The 20,366-nt window shown below is 37.5% G+C and overlaps 1 protein-coding gene across 2 annotated transcripts in view; it reads right to left on the reverse strand.

Annotated features, from left to right (window-relative positions):
* Positions 1–1,788: 1,788 nt before the first annotated feature.
* nr2c2 (nuclear receptor subfamily 2, group C, member 2) overlaps positions 1,789–20,366 on the reverse strand; it is a 31,203-nt gene continuing 12,625 nt past the window's right edge. Inside the window, exons 5-15 of one of the 2 annotated variants that reach the window (XM_084389820.1) lie at positions 16,359–16,464; positions 14,249–14,428; positions 13,150–13,297; positions 12,834–12,921; positions 12,503–12,633; positions 11,225–11,399; positions 8,874–8,995; positions 8,464–8,603; positions 7,256–7,396; positions 7,069–7,174; positions 1,789–6,058 (exon numbers count right to left, since the gene is read on the reverse strand). In XM_084389820.1, the coding sequence (XP_084245946.1) occupies positions 5,884–6,058; positions 7,069–7,174; positions 7,256–7,396; positions 8,464–8,603; positions 8,874–8,995; positions 11,225–11,399; positions 12,503–12,633; positions 12,834–12,921; positions 13,150–13,297; positions 14,249–14,428; positions 16,359–16,464 (1,512 nt within the window). In that variant the 3' untranslated portion in view covers positions 1,789–5,883. The remainder of the gene's footprint in view (positions 6,059–7,068; positions 7,175–7,255; positions 7,397–8,463; positions 8,604–8,873; positions 8,996–11,224; positions 11,400–12,502; positions 12,634–12,833; positions 12,922–13,149; positions 13,298–14,248; positions 14,429–16,358; positions 16,465–20,366) is intronic. The other variant, XM_084389821.1, reaches the window with a different exon arrangement.

Genomic DNA, 20,366 nt, shown 5'->3' on the forward strand with positions numbered 1-20,366 from the left:
CAAGGAAGTGTCCAACGACACAGATGTTTCCACAGGTACTGTTCCTCACCTGATCAGTGTGCTGGCCAATGGAGAGAATTATGTGCCATAATTAAACAAACAAATCCAGCATTTTGCAAACAAACTCGATCTGCTTTGCAAAGGAAAACTCAACTTGCAAACAAACAGAAAGCAATGTGCAAGTACAAAGGTCAGTTTGAGTGAAAATGCAGTGGAGTAACAAATATGTATTGTAGTTTACAAATGTAAATAAATCAGCCAAGACAATACTTCACAAATAAATACAAACCATCCAACAAATCGGATGTAACCTTTGAACAAATACCAAATCTAATGCATAAAAATGCGTATCTGTCTGTTATGATTGAGTGACACTTGGCTTTTTATGAGATCTCTCGCCTCGATTTTCTCACAAATGCAGTTGAGCAACTTCCTCTTCTAAACCAGTAGATGGCGCTAAGCTAGGGGATTAATTTAGCGCTAGTCTCCCGGGAGAAGCACTGATTTGAAACTTGTCTTTGCCTACAGCTGAGGAAAATGACCGGTGAACGGGTGTGTTTCTGTCTTATTTGATCTATAATTAACCTTTTTGAGGTTTTCTTTTGCAAAATGTTTTTAAAAATAAAATAATGCTGGATTTGTTTGTTTAATTATGGCACATAATTCGCTCCATAGCTGGCACACTATCTGGCCATTCCCAAGAGTGACTATAGGGGCTTTCGCACACTGTTCTACTGTTTATCGGATAGATAAGATGTCATTGTATGTTGTGTTTGATTTGTATGGAAGGTGGTGCTTCAGAGGGAAGTTGGTTTTTGTGTTTTTATTGTTTTGGCATTAGCTCATCCCTGAAGATATGCTTTTTGTTAAAAACAAAAAGAATCACACTATGAAAACAAACAAGAAAAATGACAGAAAAATAGGTCATTAAGAAGTACTGTTTTGTCATTTGTGTTACACCCTTACCTAGACCAGGGACCGTAACATTCTTTTAAGGCAAAGTTAAAATCACTAAATTAAAAAAAATTAAATAAATAACGAAAGCACAGGCTGTTATGTTAAAGGAGCCGTATGTAAGATTGTGGCCAAAACTGGTACTGCAATCACTTACAAATTACTGTAGAGCGGTGTATCCCCCCCCCCCCCCCCCCCCCCCCCCCCGTTACATTATGTTACATGTACTTACCATAGTAATAACAGTAAATTATGCATAATTACATGCAACTAACTCTCAACTAAACCCTAACCCTATAGTTGCTTAATATTACTCAGTACTTAAATATATAATTAAACTGTAACAATGACACCTTAAAATAAAGTGTAACCAAATCTTCTACTGACATTTGTTAATACATCTGCTTCAAACATTACAATGTTCACGAGAACTTTTGTTAACTCTACAGTAAGTTAATCCACTTCACCATCTAATTACTCTTCGATGCGATACCATAGAAATATACAGAGCTAAAAACAGAAATTTCAAAGAAATAAAACAAGAGATGGACTGAATTTCCACAGGTGGACTCTAATCAAACTGTAGAAACATTTGAAAGATGATCCAGAGAAATGAGATGAATTGCAAATTTCATTGCAAAGGTTCTGACTCTCAAAAAAAAAAAAACTACAGCAAATCTGGGTTTAGCCGTCACTTGAGTTATGAACTCTAGATTAATTTAAAGCATTTTAGCGTAAGGTTAAAGCATTGCAAAATGTAAGAAATTAAAATAAAAAGGTCTGAATACTTTCTAAATGCACTGTAAATACCCCCCCACACACATCAACTCCACATTTAAACTCCACATCAGTATAGAATTTAATAAAATTCATAAGCTAGTTCATGCACAGCTTTTCTTATCGTCTCACGGACAGATGAAAACAGAATTACAACATGGCATTACAACACCTAAAAACCAGACACTGATGACTGAAATCAAAAACTTGAGGCATCTTAACATACATCCACAGTTCTGTTTAAAACAATTGTCTGCCAGTGCTAAAAGCATATAAAAAACGGGTCATGCTTTTCAAACAATAAATATTTTTTTTCTTTTGGACATAATCAATGAAACCAAGTAGCGATAAATTGTAAAACAGTGATAAACCCCAGAAACCTCTCCTGTGATAGAGGTCAGAACTGAGCAGTTGCTAATGATTAAAGTTGATGTCAATGTCTGTATGCTCACTGAATACACTCTCTTTATTATAATTATATACTTGTGAATGGACATCAGAAGGCCGAAGTATACTTCACTCTTTACGCGTATGCGAAGGTACAGTGCCACGCATTTCATCATTAGTGGTTTCATTTCTAACCGCCGCACAGAACAGGCCCTGACAGAGCCGTACGCACTTCACACGCATGAGATGTGATTCATTCAAACAAACATACGGGAGAATCTGTGAGTAAACTCTGATCCTGCGTACGGACATCTGGAGACGTTTGGAGACACCGATGGAGATCTGAGGAAGGGAAACCACTTTAATATTCATAATCATAAATATAGTGCATGTTCACAATAACAGTTTAAATAAATAAAAGAAGGATATGTTTTACATCTGATATACATATTTAAATATCCCATTCTCATTAATGGAGTTAAGCACTTAAATTACATGAAATCATTACCAAGAAGTTACAAAAAAAATTATATTCTAATAAATAGAAGTATTAGTAGTGGATGCGCTGCTTTTGAACACTTTAGCTGTGGCGTGCTGTGTTTTAATGTTTGCTTAGCGCATGATAATAGCAGAACGTGATGTGAACGTAGCAGAAATGCTCAATAATGCACAATAAGGCCTATCTGTTTCCATTCAAAATATAAAGCAATTAAAAATACTATTTGGCCAGTGGAAAGGATATGAATTTAAGAAATGTATTTTATACTATTTGATTTATTAATAAAAAAAAAAGGGCAAGGATAGGCTACTAGATGATTTTTAGCGATGTAATGTGAGGCACATCCATATCTCATATTTTCCTATTGTCTTGTACCGTTAAACATGGTAACACGTGGATGAATATGCAAATGATATGCAGATGAGGATATGCATAGTAAAACGAGGCATTATAAGCTCATATATGGTTATTTCGGGGATAGAGACGCATGAACGCACAATCTTCCTCTGACTGGGGTTTATAAGTCTGAATATTTTTTGCTGTACTCCATTTTTGGTTTTCAGGCGTACGTACACTTTTAGTAAGGATCCTTCGCAGTTTTATAAATGAGACCACAGAAGAGTATGCGGCGCGTACCTTAAACCCGCATTTCATTTTTTGTTGTTGTTGTTGCAGTAATGAGTTTATCCACAAGGTGGCAACCGTGCCCTGAGGGCGTCGATTCACAAGGTAATCAAAGAAAAACCGCATTAACATAAACAGAACAGACCAGAACACATGCAAACTACTGCGACAATAGAGAGCCTAAGTCCCTCCCCTTCCGGTCGACCACCATGGGACCTTAAGGCCTATTTATACTTCTGCGTCGAACTGCCGCCGTAGCTACGTCGTAGGCTGTGTGTAGCGCGCGTACCCTACGGCGTACCCTGACGTGCACCTCTCCAAAAATGTAACAACGCGTCAATTCTACGCGGACACAAGCGCTGTGATTGGTCTGCCAGAACCCCTCCCTCGGGGTTTCACATGCTCCCTAGGTGCGCGTCAACGCGGACAACGACACAGAAGTATAAATTAAAACCAACACGTTGCCTACGGCGTATAGGCTCCGGCGTAGGTCCGACGCAGAAGTATAATGAGGCCTTAAGTTCGGAAAAATATTGTATGGTAGTCAATGGCGAGAGACAACAAATATTTTGATCTCGTTTGAATTGTGCCCTGATTTACACATATGATGTTTGTCAATTTAAAAGATACATTTTAAAGTCAAGAAAGTCGCAGCTTGATGTAAAACTGCTGAGGTATAAGACGTAATTACATTGATTGGTTGGGTCCTTACATGCGCTTCATGAGGCACACTAGCACACACGCAAGGTCTCTCACTCCCTCTCTATACACGTTCTTCCCCCGGTAAAATCCACTGCTAGATCAATGAGAAGTCCTATTACAACGACCATCATTTGAAGTGTCACACAGTTCTGAAATTATCGTACATTATAGGATTTTTTCCATTATTGATCGTACATCGTACAGAGGTCGAAATTATCGTACAAATACGATAATTATCGTACATCTGGCAACACTGGACGTACATAATGGGAGACGAGAGATGTAGTTCATTGAGCGATTTTCACATAAAACTAAACGTTACTCTTCTGTTTTATGACAAACTGCGACTTTCTTGACTTTCATAATTACCTTTTAAATTGACAAACATCATATGTGTAGTTCAGGGCACAGTTCAGACGGAATAAAAAGATAAGTTGTCTCTCACCATTGACTTCCATGCATATTTTTTCCGAAATAAGGTCCCACGAGCCGGAAGCGGAGGGGCGGGGCTTAGGCTCTCTATGGAGGCCTACAGACGAGAGATTGTGCGAACAGGTTAGAAAGTTAGTACCCTTATTTGTACAACTCTAGCATGAAGTAAAACAAAGATATTCACATGGGTTGTAACTCGTGGCGAGAGATTGCGTACGCGTAAAAAAACGAAGTATACTTTCTGCTTTATTCAACAGTAATCACTTTAGAAGTAAATTATTATTATTTTTTACTTGATTCACAAGAAATTTATTTAGACTCAAACATGTTCAGAGTTCAGCCCAAAATGGTCTTGCTTGCATTAACAAAGCATGCAGATGCAAAACCACCAGTTTAGTGAGTTAGTCTGTAGGTTTTCAAATACACAAAGCACATTTTGGGCAGATTTCACCTCACAAGTATATGGCGTTAATGCTTAAATATACACTGACCTGACATGCTTCACCATGTCACAGTGGGAGTGTGGGGTTTATCTTTTAATAGTTAGTTTGGACATAAAGAACAATGTGGCTAACCAATAATGGGTCAGGCTAACATAGTCTGGAAGTTCAAGTAGCCTATATTTACTTTTTCTTTTTAAGCTACTGATTTTAAACCCAATAGCCCAGGTGAATATACTTCTGTTTCAGAAAAATCCTGTAAAATAAGTGCATGTCAATCGCTATAAACCGGGACAAAATGACAAAGTCTATGTGCACAGATCTGCAAATTAAAGCATGTTAGTAATCTAATTGCATTAAACCATCATGGTTGTGCATATATTACATCTGAAACCAGAAACGACACCGTTTGTACATGGCAGCAGCGGTCGAGTGCTATAAAGATACAGATCAAATATGTCTTTTAATAATACAGATGATTTCTGAAATCATCTACATTTGTTAGAGTTGGACTCAGTGAAATAATAAATAAAGGATATCGAGGAGAAGCTGATTGTCATGACGGCAGAAGTGACAGTACAGAGCAGTACTGAGAATATTCCCATTCATATCAATATCTGCATTATGATGGAGAAATATTAAACCAGATCTGAACTGTAAAATGTGACCTAGATTCAGGGATCCAGTCTTGATATCAACGGTTACATTCAATCGAGGATCGCGTCTTCCATGGGAAAGGATCGTTCAACAGCCCACTGCTGTAGATATTGTCTCATAAGTCATAAAAAAAAAAAGAAACTTGGAAAATGTCATCTTGGATCGTATCCAGTGGAATCATCATGAAGTGCTCGACTGTTTTTAAATTATGGTTTAAAAAAAGAAAGGCATTTGTTTAATTTTTGAGGCAAATGTCCTGTCTTTGGAACTCAAAGTCCCATAATGCACCTTTCTGTAAACTCCAACACGATATCTCTCGGGTAACGGTCGGCCACGCGCTGAAAGGCTTTCACTTGTTGCAGCTCCTCTTGAGGTAGAGCTTGTTGGTCGGTTATATGCGAGGGATGACGATCACACAGCGAGGCCTGTCGTTTGGCTGTTGTAGTCCGCGGTCTCCATTTTAAGGATATATGGGATGATGCTGTCGATCGGTACGTTGCCGATAAGGCCTGTAAAAAACAGCTCCTCGGTTATACTGGAACTCATCGACCGCAGCGCTGGCAAACGCAGCAGGATTCGGGCCAACCTGACACATCAATCAGCAGTTAATGAGAGACAATTAACAAACACTACGTCTACATTAATCCGGATATCTCTGACAATGTCCACAGACAAGGTAGAATATGTTGCATGATTTCATGAAAGTATGATGTATTGCGACATCAGAAACAAAGAAAAACTAAATAATGACTATTGTAACGCTTGCCGTAAAGCAAGTCAAATTTGTAGTTTTCTTATGTCTCATTAGAACTACAGAAACGCGACCCGATCTGGCAATCTTACATAGTGTGGTTATAGCAGATAAAGGACCGCAAAGCGGAGGCAGAAGTGCCGTTCACCCTGTTACGACTTGATGAACCACTGAAACCATTTTGGAAACATTATTTTAAGGTAAAAAATATTACATAGTGTTGCTTTAAATCAAGAAGCACTTTCTAGATAAGTAAAATCAATTAGCAAACACCATGGCAGACCTGCAGGTGATCGGTGCGCAGGGGAAAATAAGTAGGTCAAAAATTCTACAAAAAACAATGACCTCCCACATACTATCACTATCAGTACTTGCAAATGAGCATCACAATTTTACTAGCAACGTTTCAGTCTCACGACCTTCATCACGACCAGCATATCAACCTGATCATATGTGCCTGATGAACGTCGTGAGATGGAAACGTTGCTGCTAAAATTGTGATAGGCCCACTCATTTGCAAGTACTGAGAGTGTGTGGGAGTTCCTTGTTTTTTCTAGATAAGTAAAATGACATAAATTACTAAAAATAGACAAAATTATCTGCCAATGGTGTAAGAAAAAAACTTAATTACAAGAAAACAAGGTTATTTTTCTTACCCCATTCAGCGAAAACTCACTCAAAACAAGATATAATTTGCTATGTCATTTTCCTCATCTAGTAAATGCTTCTTGATGTAAGAATGTTTAGATATTTGGACTGAAAACAAGACAAAAAGACTGAGTAAGAAAAGCATGGAGGCAAGAAGAGGCATTTCCCCCAGAACATCACTGTGATATGGAGCAGACCTGTAGGTATCATCAGGATAGGTCTTCTGCACGTAATCCTGGAGCTCCATCTGCGCTTTTTCCTGGAACTTTTCAATCTGGCCACAGCTACTCAAACCCGGATGATCTTGTGAAGAAAGAGTTTATAAGTGTGTATTACAACTGCTTCAGATGCTGAAGGGTTGTGTGAAGCTGAGAGCACATGTACCTGGACTGAAGAGGACGATGGCTTTTAAGTAGGCGTATTCGTATCCGTCAGTCTGTAGCTTCGCCATGCTGTTGCAGAACTCCTGCAGCTTCCAGATGTGCTCCATCACCAGTTTAACGCGTTCACTCGATAGCTTGTCTACTGAGAGGAGATCCGCTGTTAGTTCAGTTCCATCAACACATTAACAGAGGAAACTTATTCCTGCAATGCTCCTGACATCAGCCATTTTAGATTCACAGACGTTTCTTAAGAACACACTAACCATTTAATGTGTAAATGTTTGAAATGCGCGGCGAAATTTACCATTGCAACTGCAGTAGCTGCACTAATTTCCACTCATTTTCACTAAAGGTTCACTAATTTCTGAATTTATTTATTCTATCTATCTATCCATCCATCCATCCATCCATCCATCCATCCATCCATCCATCCATCCATCCATCCATCCATCCATCCATCCATCCATCCACCCACCCACCCACCTATCCATCCATCCATCCATCCATCCATCCATCCATCCATCCATCCATCCATCCATCCATCCACCCACCCATCCATCCATCCATCCATCCATCCATCCATCCATCTATCTATCTATCTGTCTGTCTGTCTGTCTGTCTGCTCCGTTTCCATATCTCTTCGGCTCCACGCACCTGAAGAAAAAATATTTTGGAGCAAGAAGGTGGCTGGCCGCACACTGGATTCAGTACAAACTATACAGAAGTCTTTCAAAAAATGTTTTTTTTATTTTCTGGATTGCACCGGTCAAAAAGTACAAAGTGAATTAAAACCAAATGAACAGGAGCAAATGTTCAGTGCTCACTCTGCAACAAACATTCACCCTTTTGTTGATGAATTAGCAATTAGGGGTAATCAGCAGAAATGAATGATCACAAGTACAATTCGATCACAGGTGGAGCTCCAAGAGTCTGATAATTGGCATGCATGACAAAATATTACAGGTATTCAATTATAACAAAAAAAGGAGTATTAAAAATATTTTGTCATGTATGCCAATTATCAGACTCTTGGAGCTCCACCTGTGATCGAGTTGTACTTGTGATCATTAATTTCTGCTGATGACCCCTAGTGTCAGAGTGAGCACTGAACATTTGCTCCTGTTCATTTGTTTTTAAATTCACTTTGCACTTTTTGACCTGTGCAATCCAGAAAATAATTTTTATTTTTGATGTTTAAGTGAACCGTACCGTCCTGGATACTGGACTGCAGATGGTTGACGATGGCAGCGAGAATAGTGGACAAACTCATGATCTGAGCGCACTGACCCAGACCCAGAATAAACAACTCATTCCAGCACGCTCGTACCAGAGCCGTGTTACACTCCTGCCTACACACACACACACACACAGAGAGAGAGAGAGAGAGAGTTTAAGTTGTTATAATATTTTTTATATAATAATAATAATAATATAATATTATTTTGATGTTTTTTATTATTATTCTAGTATGTATTCCAAGCTTTGGCAATATTGTATTATTCACAGTCGTGCCAAAAAAGCAATTTTGAATTGAAGTGACTTGAGAGAGAGAGAAAAGACATACTCTTGAGAGATAGCACGCACAAGTATAAAGATGAACCCTGCGATCTAAATCTCACCCGAGAGCAAGGAATGCTGGGATAGAGCGCGCCCAGTGCATGGAGAGGAAGAGCAGGCGTGACGCAGACTCACAGATGTAATGCACATTCAGATACTCCGGCATCGGGCTTGGCATCGTCAACTACAGAGAGAGAGAATAATCAAACACGTTTCTCTCATCGTTTACAGAACACGTGTTATCTTCCCGGTCAGAAGTGACCCGACACTTCCTCCACCCCAGTAAAACCAATGCAATTTATTTTTGTTCAATAATATTTTTTCTTTTGTATTTTGAGAGGATTTGATGGTACTTAATATTTAATTATAATAATTAATATTTATGGTTAATTTTTGCCATTGAAAATAATACACACATTTAGATTAGTACACACAGTATTTCAGATTAACCCTAAACCTGGTAATGCGATCTGGGTGTAACATAGTCTTTGTCGTCTTTTTTGGGGCGTAAGAATGATTTTTTCATCAAATCCTTTTATCATTTATCACAGCCTGGTCTGTCTTGAGTATGCTGGTCACGTGATTTGTTAAAAAATGTTGTGATTAATTAGTCAGCCTGACCTAAATCCAACATGGCTGCCAGTGGTGCAGGACATTCAGATTTTGAGATAAGTAAATATATATTAAACTTACTTTTCTTTTGAAAAAATAATACTAACACTGCTAACATTAATTATGAACATTGTCTTAAGGTGCTGAAAAAGAAAATTTATAAAAATGTTGTTCATGGTGTTATTTAGCACGTTTTTAAATATATGTTACACCTGAGTCACATTGCCACTTTTGGGTATAAAAAAGTGATCAATTAGTCAGCCTGACCTAAATCCAACATTTTTTACCAATTTTTTTTTGCCATTTTTATGGTAACGCAAGGTCCGATTTCAAAACGGTTTTCACAGGCTGAATCTTGAGTTTGTAAGCTTTCCAGTGATATATAATATGTCAACATTATATGAGTTGAAGTATAGGATATAATTGTTTTAAACATGCAATGGCAGTTACAGTTATAGATTTGGTCCTTCTTTTATACCCTAAACAGGCAATGTGATCTGGGACTCACAACTCATAACATCCAAAATACATAACATTTTTCAAAAATTCTTTTGGATATGATTTGATATAAATGGATGATATAAAAAATGACATGAAATCATTTGTTGCTTATCATTTTCTACTCTTGCCTGTTTAAGGGTTAATATAGAGACTGGGCCTTTTAAATCCATTTTTTTGAAGTCAGATTAGCGCCATCTGTTGATGGAAAATTTAATTTAACATGTTATTGCATGGGTTTACCACTAGATGCCTGTATAGCTCTCTATGAAGATGCTTGTGAATTCTCTAGTTGTTTTTGGACCAAATTACTAACTTTTAAGATGAGGATTTTAATGTATTTTTTAGAAATTCTCAAATTAAACTTTTTGCCAGGGTTTATAATAAAAAAAAAAAAAAAAAAATTGATGTGAAGTGTACACGTTTTTGCATTATTACTAGTCAAACCTGAATACAGAGAAAGCATTTTGTTACAGGTAACATTATGCAAATAATGGTAGCAAGTGCAAATGTCTAAAGATTCTCAAATCCAGATTCATTTACTGGAGATACAAACCGACATCAAGTATGAAGTCTTGTTTTCTGTGAAACTGATCAACATGAAGTGAGTTTATGATTAAAACAAGAACAATCAGCTTTAAAATCAAAGGAACAGACTGACAGATATCTGTTCTTGTTTTAAATATAAACTCACTTCATGTTGATCAGACTTTCTTTCACATTTGCTTCTCAAGTACATGTATCTTGATCTAAAGATGTTTAGATGTTTGTATTGGAAAACAGAACAAAAATACAGAGGAAGATACTTATTTTTTATATGCATGCAACATTTAATGCCACAACTTTATGACTATCTGCTCTGATTTACGACCTTTTTAAGGCCTAATTTGCATGAGGGTGAATTAAGACCTGCATAAAGAATTTTTTTCCTGAAGTGTACTGATGGATCGAAGATCTGGAACATGTACTAAGAAAGTAGTTTTTGTAACACATTAGACATTCTACTAACTATAAGTAATTTTGAACCTACATGTCAGCTAGCAGTCATTAGAGTATTAGCAGTCTGCTTAATATCTACTAACACTGTATTTTGATGCTCCTCAACAGACTTACTACTGACTATAACTAACTTTACAAGTACAACCCTAACCTAACAGTCTACAAATACTCCCTTGAGAGTTAGTTGACATGTAGTTGGAAAGTTAGTAAAATGTCTAAAGTGAACTATCGAAATGAAGTGTAACCCTTTTTTTTATTTAATTTTGACCGTTAGCAAAAGAGTGTGAGAATGCTGTGTACACACCTTAAAGCTGACGTGTGTGTCTGTAAGCAGAGGTCCCTCGACTTCTATGAGCGGTGTGATCTGGTCCCTGCTGATCACCTGTATTGTAGCTCCGCCCCCCCCGTCCACCTGCGACAAGCTCCGCCCCTCCGCCACATCACTGGGGTTCAGGGCTTTGGCCAGCGTGTCAAAGGCACTGCAACACCAAACACATCACACTCAGGAACAACCACAAACATTAATGCATTCTCACCTTGTTTTAATGGTACAGTTAGAAATGAGCTCTTCAACGTCAGCCCAAAAACATAGGAAGACAAAAGAGCAAAGGAATGGCAAAGGAACTGGAGTAAGCGTGTATAAAAAAAAACGTAATGGTCAAATTTTGTGTGAACACTGATTTTTCATTTTGCACTGCAAAAAAATGCTTTTCTTACTTTGTATTTTTGCCTTGTTTCCAGTCCAAATATCTTAGCATTCTTAAATCAAGAAGCATTTAAACATTTAAAAAATAAATAAAAAAAATAATCAAAATGAAGTTTTTGCATAAAATAAGCAAAATTATCTGGCAATGGGATAAGAAAAATTATCTTAATTCAAATGGAAAACAAGATTATTTTTCTTACCCCATTGCCAGATAATTTTGCTTGTTTTATTAAGCGAAAACTCACTTATGATTTTGTTTAATGGGAAAACAAGACAGAATATCTTATGTCATTTTACTTATCTAGTAAATGCTTCTTGATTTAAGAATGTTTAGATATTTGGACTGGAAACAAGTAGGGCTGTAACAATATATCGTGTCACAATATATCGCAATACAAAAATGCACCAATATGTATCGTGGATAGTTCACCCAAAATAAAAATTACCCTGTGAGAAAAAAATTAAGTTTTCAGAGTCATTAAACTACAATATATTATGTTGAATATAATGTATAATAATGGGGGAATATTAGTGGGTCCTGATAAAGCTTATGTTATAAGTCTTATGTTACCAGTAAAAAGTGGCCTACATTATTTTAAATATATCTAGCCAGTGACACAGTGCAAGCATAATGTCTTAAATAATTCTGTATTTTCAGGTTCAGAAGCATGAATATATTTATTCTGGTGTCACCATCGTGAGTTCAGTATCGTGATATGTATCGAATCGTGAAATTAGGGTCTCGTTACACCCCTAGAAACAAGACAAAATACATTTTTTCAGTGTGAGGTGACATTTCTTTAAACTAATACTATAATTTCACATCTCTTGACTGTGTAAACACATACACATGTATAATCTGCATTAATAACACACCGTGTGATTTCACTGGGTGAATCCTCCAGCTGAGCGTCTGTCGATTCGCCGTTACTAAGTGAGTCGTTCAGGTTTGCTAATGACGAAACCACATTCGCCAGCGTCCCCAGATCACCCTGTCCCGACTCCGCCTGATCAACAAATAATTTCAGCATGAAAAACAAAAAACAAAGATACAGCTGTTCTGAATGTTTATAATATGTAAAATCATAATAAAAGAAAACGATTAAGTGTCACAGCAATAAAAACCCCAAGGTTTGCTTGGACTGGACTACACAAAACTCAAAAGAAAAGACTGACAGACACAGAGAAGTCATGTAGATGTTTTTACTTTGTCTGTTGCTAATAGTAATGTGCCATCAGCCTGTATTAAAGGTTGTTGGATATTGACAAGCATCCCAGAGTCCAACAGCCTGGACCTGCACAGAGGATGAAATCATGATCAAAACACATGTATTCATTTAGCAGATTCTTTAATCCAAAGTGCCTAAAATCCACTAAAATGTGTGCCTGAGAAATAAGTCGTCAGATGAAATAAATACACCTACTGTGCCGTATTGAAGTACTACATTAAATCCTTCATTCTTCTTTGAATGATCTTCAATGTAAGCTTTGTTTTGAAGCTAAACCTCTGGTGTAAGTCTCACCGTGAAGCGTCTTTCTCGGAGATGAAGGTTGGTGTTGCGATGAGGGGACTCCGCAGGTCTTTCCGGATGTAGATTTTCTCAGTGGACGCTGCACAGTTGGCCGGTTTTTCTCTGGGAAGATCGATGGGTTTCCTCTCACTCTGTACAGCTATAGGAGTAACATATAACACACCGTCAGAAGACTCAGGAACCGAAATCATTATGAAACATTCAGAGGAGTCACAATCTACACATTTGTGCCATTTTATGTTTGCCCTGAAGTCCACTTGAAGAGGTCCTATTATGCTTTTGCTCCATGTTCATCTTTATCTTTAGTGTGTAATGTTGCTGTTTGAGCATGACACAAATTTCTACAAAGTTGCAAAGCATGATATAGTTCTTCTCTATATCAGTGTCAGTGTTTCTGAACTCCTGAAACGCCTCCATTGTAGTCTTGAGTTTCTCCTGGGAACCAACACGTCACAATATTCCTCATTATAATAATTCATATGCAGATTAAAGGGGCGGGGCCTGGTAGAGTTAGTTAGTAGTGTGTTAAACTGGCGGATATGGTAAGGGGAGGGACTTTCCCAAACACACTTGAAGCGCTCGACCAATCACAACACACCGCTCCAGCGACCAATCAGAGCACAGTGTGCTTTTCAGAAGGAGGGGCTTCATAGAGACAGGAACTAAACAGAGCGTTACTGACAGACTGGGAAGAGAGGAGCCGCAACAATCGAGAATATGAGGAAAATAATCAACTTATTCTAGTAGAGCCCAAAAACAAAACCAAGTAATAATAGGTCCTCTTTAAAATGTATTCTTGCACCACAAAAGTCATAATTTATTTCTTCAGATTAACAATACGCTCAAAGAGTACTATGTTTGTTTGTGGGAAGGTTTAGTATCATAGTCATCAAACACAGTCAGCTACTGTACATCAATGTTTGTCTCACATGTCTGTAAACATGGGCCAGTTCTGAGATCGGTTTACAGATCCCTCAGGTGAGCTCCAGCACAATTTTGATGGTTAAGGGGTGTGAAAAAAAAGTTCAGATCAAGTTAATGCTCTCAGGCACACGATCATGTGATCTGAATATTGGTTTTAAACACTCACACTCCATCTTCATGCCCATCTCCAAGCATTTCCGGAGACGGCAGAACTGGCAGCGGTTGCGATGGTGTTTGTTGACCACACAGTCCTGGCTACTGCGACAGCTGTACGTCAAACTCTTGCGCACACTTCGCTTGAAGAAGCCTTTACAGCCTTCACAGCTGACTGCCCCGTAATGCCTCCCTTCAAATACACAAACACACACAGATGAGACGTGTGAATGAAGGTTTTGAGTATTGTGTGTGTTTTAAGTTTCAAGGAGTAAGGGTGTATAAAAAAATGTTAATGTTGAAGAGATATATATATATATATATATATCAAAAATTAAGGTGATAACTTATTGAATAATGTTTTTGTTGTTGTTGTTGAAAATGAAGTAATAAAACATACATAATCAATGTTTTATGTTCTTCCAGGGAAAAGAATTACTATAATTTAGAAAGTTACAAATCAGACAGTGACATCAATGTAAAAAAAACACATCAAACATCATATACATACATAATATAATCCAAAACTCACATGTAAAAACATTGTTTGACCCTGTTTACAGCTGGTATTAAGATGTGTTTCAGTCGATCGGATCACGAGTGGACGACTCTAAATACAGGAGTAAACGGGTCTAAAACGCTTTGAGTTCGTCTAGTTTCCTCCACTTCCAGAGTTAGTCAAAAACACATTCGACCGGATTGCTTTCGTAGTGTAAACGCTCATGTGACCGAATGTGTTCAAACAGCCACTAAAGACCGTCTTCTCTCCGTCTACTGGTCTAATGCGGGAACATTATGGGAAGAGCGATAGTCAAACGGGATTTAAACTGTCGACTGGAGACTCAAGTTTGGTTTGAAGATGAAAAACGTACGAAGCTCAATGTTCTCTCTCCATTCCTGATTTCTAACACACACTCACAGCGTTCGGCTGATCTCGCGTCTGTCAGAGGAGAACCTGAAGCTGATGTTCTCCGTGTGTTTCTCCGTCGTCTCCGTGTAAATTACGTGTGCTTATTGTCCATTAGATCGAAAGATCTGAAAAACCCATACATTTACTCACCCATAGACCCTCCCCTCGAAGAAATCAGGACAGAAGTGTTTGAAAGTGGACAGAAGAGACGGATTAAAACACCAGGTGTAAACGGGAATGTGTTTCCCTCGTCTACTTGTGATCCGATCGACCGAAACACATCTTAATACCAGCTGTAAACAGGGACATAGTTATGGACAAATCAATCTGTAAACTAGAAGATCCAGGTGAACAAAAGCACCTGAAGCAGAGTAGGGTCTCTAACTCCTTTTCCCCTGATCCCATATTCCCTTATTATTTGATTAAAACTACAGTGCTTCCTCCTTGTTTTGCCACTAAATCGTCGGCAGATGACATTGTGACACTCGGGTCGACAAACCTTATCATTGCGCACTAGATATTGGCATTTAAAGTGACCAACAAAACTTCCTTTTGTTTTCACATGACCTTTTGAGGCGTGATGTAAATCTTTATTGTCTTGCACCTGAAATCAGACATAGACATCTAAAAGCATGAATGATCAAGCACAGTTTACTAGGCCTCTCAGAAAGAAATCTGTCAAAGATTCAGTATGAACCTCACATACTTGCCAAATCCAGAGATCAGTTCGGTAACACTTTATTTTACAGTGTCCTTGTTACATATGTAACATGTAATTACCATAGTAATAACAGTAAATTATGCATAATTACATGCAACTAACCCTCAACCAAATCCTAATCCTACCCTAACCCTATAGTAAGTACATGTAGTTGCTTAATATTACTCAGTACTTAAATATATAATTACACTGTAACAATGACACCTTAAAATAAAGTGTAACCATTAGTTCTTTCTCTGTAACTTTTGTTTGCAGTCAGCCAATAAGATTATAACTGGCCTAGGCTGCGTTTCCCAAAAGCATTGTAAACATCAAGTTCATCGTAGAAACCATTGGCATTCATGGTCTTTACAATCTATTTAGGCTTGCAATGCAGGAAAATGCTAATTCAGCATCAGAGGTGAGCAGTGTGAGAATGAGACTAATATAATAAACCTCTCTCATATGTAATGTTGTGTAATGTGTCATTATTTACACTGAATGTGTTTGTACCTGAGGCTTTATCTCCACACACCAGGCAGTACTCTACAGGCTGGGCTCGACTCATGTCTGCCCCTTTACCCAGAAGCCTCTCCACTGACACGGCATCTGTCACAAACTACCAGAAAAAGACAGAAGGGTTAAGGTCCTTGCACACTGAGTCCGTATTCGTCATTCGGTGGCTCTGAATTGTACGGATGCGAAAAACGCAGCAAATCGAATCCGATCCGATATTTTTTATGACGGATGAAAGTTGCAGTGTGCAAACGTGATTGACACAACATGAGGTCGTACTTATTTTTTATAAATATATATTTTTATACGTGAATTTCGGACTCAGTGTGCAAGGACCATTACTTACTACCATTCAGGGTTAGGATTTATAGAGCACAATTAGACACCCACAGATCAACCCTGGGCACAGATGAGAGTATGAGAGTATATATCCCACTGTGCAACAGTAGAAATGTGTGATCTAGTACAGATTGTACTCTATTTTCACGAGAACAAATACAAAAATACATGAGTTTTTCACAACAACAAGCATTACATTAGCACATGAATATTTAATATATGAAGCATTTTCACAACAGTTAGTTCTGGTCCTCTGATTTGCATTCCAACAGATCATGATATTTAGTGTAACATCACAGGAATGATTATAACATTTGCATCATCACTGCGACTGGTGTTATAAACCAGTGTCATGTTTAGAGTTTGTTTTTGATCTGTTCTATTCATGTCTGTGGTTTGTTTTTCATCAAGTTTATTCATCACCTGACAATAAATATTTCACAGACTTTTTTACGTTAGTGCAATGACAAATTAAAGCAGTTATTTTATTTTAGAAGCGAACATGTATTCGCAATATCTATTTTTTTACGAGTTATATGTAAATATGTGTCAATTTGGTGGCTATAAAAATCTTACACAAGAGGGCAGCAGAGTTCATCGCATGTAAGGTAATTTGTCACATTTTATTAAAACACATTTAAAGGGGAACTATGCTTTTTTTTTAAGCTTAATTTACCTTAACTGAATAGCTTCGCAGTCATTGGAATGGTTATATGACTTTTTTTCCGGTTAAATGGTGGCCGTCTCGCTTCCCCTTAGCGCCTTTGAGCGGGAAAAACCACCCTTGCAACTTTGGGCCGGCGAGCCGCGTCAGGAAGTATCGCGTGATATCAGGCCGTTACATAGTCAAGACGAGCAACGCGAGCAAGCAACACGCTCCCTTTCATAGTCTAAACCAGGGTTCACCAGTCTCGGTCCTGGAGGGCCGCTGACCTGCAGAGTTTAGCTCCAACCCCAATTAAACACACCTGAACCAGCTAATCAAGGTCTCATTAGGCATACTAGAAACTTTCAAACAGGTGTGTTGGAGCTGGTTGGAGCTAAACTCTGCAGGACAGCGGCCCTCCAGGACCGAGATTGGTGAACCCTGGTCTAAACAGTGGATGCAAGCAGACGCAAGCGTCACGGGAGCGATGCGTGAAATGCAATACACCGCTCACGCAACAGGGGGTAGTAGAGTCATAGCTCTGAACCGTTTATATACTGTCTATGCTCTGAACGCCCGTCTATTTCGCTTCAAACGCTCGCTTTGGACGCGCGAATGGATTCAAAATGTTCAAGCGTCTAACTAGACGCGAATTTGACGCTCTATTCGCGTTTGGTGTGAACGCAGCATAATAACAAGCTGCGATGTCAAGATTGCAATGCTGGAATGTGTGTGTGTGTGTGTGTGTGTGTGTCAGAGAGAGAGAGGCACGGGCGCGATCGAACAGTGGAAATATAAAAACATACTCCGTCATTTTGATCATACAGGACATTATTAAAACTGCAAAGTGTTTAGCCTACTTATATTTGTGTAAAACACAACATATATAACATGTATTATAATTATAATTTTACCATAACTCGAATTAATATGAAATAATGTTATTTTCTAAATACTGTATGTACATTTAACAAAACCTAAACAATGATGTACATTTAAAAAAAAAAAACTGATTTATTTTTAATCTTAATTCCCTGACATTCCCCGCTTCTGATTTGCAGACACACTGAGGGGGCGGGGCATTACGTAAACAACGACAAACGAAAAGGCCAATCATTTCGTAAGAACGCGAGTATTTTGCATATGTCTCAGAATGCTTGTCACAACAGTAGTAAACCTTCTTAAAATGTACGTTATTATTTTTTTATGTGCTCAAGATTTCTCATAAACAGCTCTGCGATATAACCAACTTGTTGTTTAACTTACAGCTCTTATCCTTAACTTTGTCTACACTTCTTAGCTACCGTCATGCACATTGATAGCCAATATAGGAACTATAAATACAGGTCTTCCTCTCAGTACAATAGTGCCGTCTAGGCAGTACAATGCTACAATTAGAAGCGACAAGACAATTATTAGCATTTCCAATTTTTGTGTTTTATGCACTTATATTTCTAAATGTTTTCAATGATTTAAAATATTTGTATCAACTGTCATAAAACGGATTTACTGCTAAAGGCATAAAATTAGGAGGGATCAACTGATCGTTTGATTGATTTAAGCCAAATGTTGTACACAAATAATGAAATGAATTGTATGTTTTAGGTTGGTTTTCAGCTTGTTTATTAGCTAAGTTCTCTCACTTTTCCAGTGTGTTTGTCACCATGGTAACTGATTGGTTTAGTTCTGTTCAGGTGTGTTTAGTTAATTAACCCCTCTAGTTTGCTGTCTTTTTAAGTTGGTTTCAGTTCTTTGTCAGTTCTACGTCATTTTATGTTGGTTGTTCTGTTCCTGAGATTCTGTTTTGAGTTTATTTCTAAATAAAGACTTCTGCAATTAGATCCTGTTTCATCTCTGCTTGCTTTTAGAAAATCAGAGTGTTTTCTCTCACATGGAGTGGAGTAAATACAGACAGCTTTGAGTAGGGAAAACAGCTGATACACATGGTATACTCCAAGTACCAGAAAGATGAATGTTTTGGAGTGGCCCAACCAGAGCCCAGAACTAAATCTTATAGACCACAGGAGATGCCCTCAAAATTGAACAGATCTGGAACGTTTTTGCAAAGTAGAGTTGGAAAATATTCCCAATTCAAGATGACTCCTGTCCTAACAGACTGAGTGCTGTAATAAATCAAAGGGAGCTTTTATTTTATTTTATCAACTTCACAAATCAATAAATTCTATCTGTGGGATGTGGTATTGCAAACATTTATGACAAGGCTAAGCAATAGGTAGAAAAGCTAAAACTTATATGTACCCTAAATACATTTTTTGACTACAGCTTTTTTGGAAATGATGCACAACAAAAATATTCTGCTCATAAATGATAATTAACCTTTTATTTTAGCTCCCTCATGTAAACATGTAAGCTAACTTTTGATAAAACTTTTGAGACAAAATCGTTTGTTGTGGTATGAAAAAAACTATATAGGCTGATATCACAATTAATATTGAAATGGTTTATGATTATTTCACTCTTTGTTTAGATTATCATAGTTTCAAACATATAACCAAGGTGTGATCTGTAAAAAATAAATAATAATTTGTCATTGAAATTTTAATGCAGAACTTTAGACATGGTAGACACACAGGGTAACTCATTTAAAGTGAACAGTAAACATACAGAAAATAATTGTTTAATTTGAATGATCTAAATTAAATACATTTTTAACAAATAACTAATTGACTGCATTTATTTATACAATTTACAAGCCTCGTGAAATATAAAAATTCCACAAAAGAAACCTATCCCGACAAATTTGTATTAACTTAGTGTCGTGCACGTTTTACTAGGCTGTTTGTGACACTGAAAATAAGATGAAATAAACTTTGATGAAAGAGTGATGGCAGCGATAGTGTGTTGCGCTGACTATAGATAATCAGACCTCATGTGTGTTGAGCATGGCAATAGCTATAAATCTGTTGACCTGCCATTTATAAACTTTAGATTAAAATGATAACAATATTAATCAAATTACTTACCGTTCCAATCGGAAAAAAATCAGTAATGCATGTTTT

Source organism: Rutilus rutilus, assembly GCF_951802725.1.
Source record: "Rutilus rutilus genome assembly, chromosome: 19".
In the NCBI taxonomy this organism is placed as follows: domain Eukaryota; kingdom Metazoa; phylum Chordata; class Actinopteri; order Cypriniformes; family Leuciscidae; genus Rutilus; species Rutilus rutilus.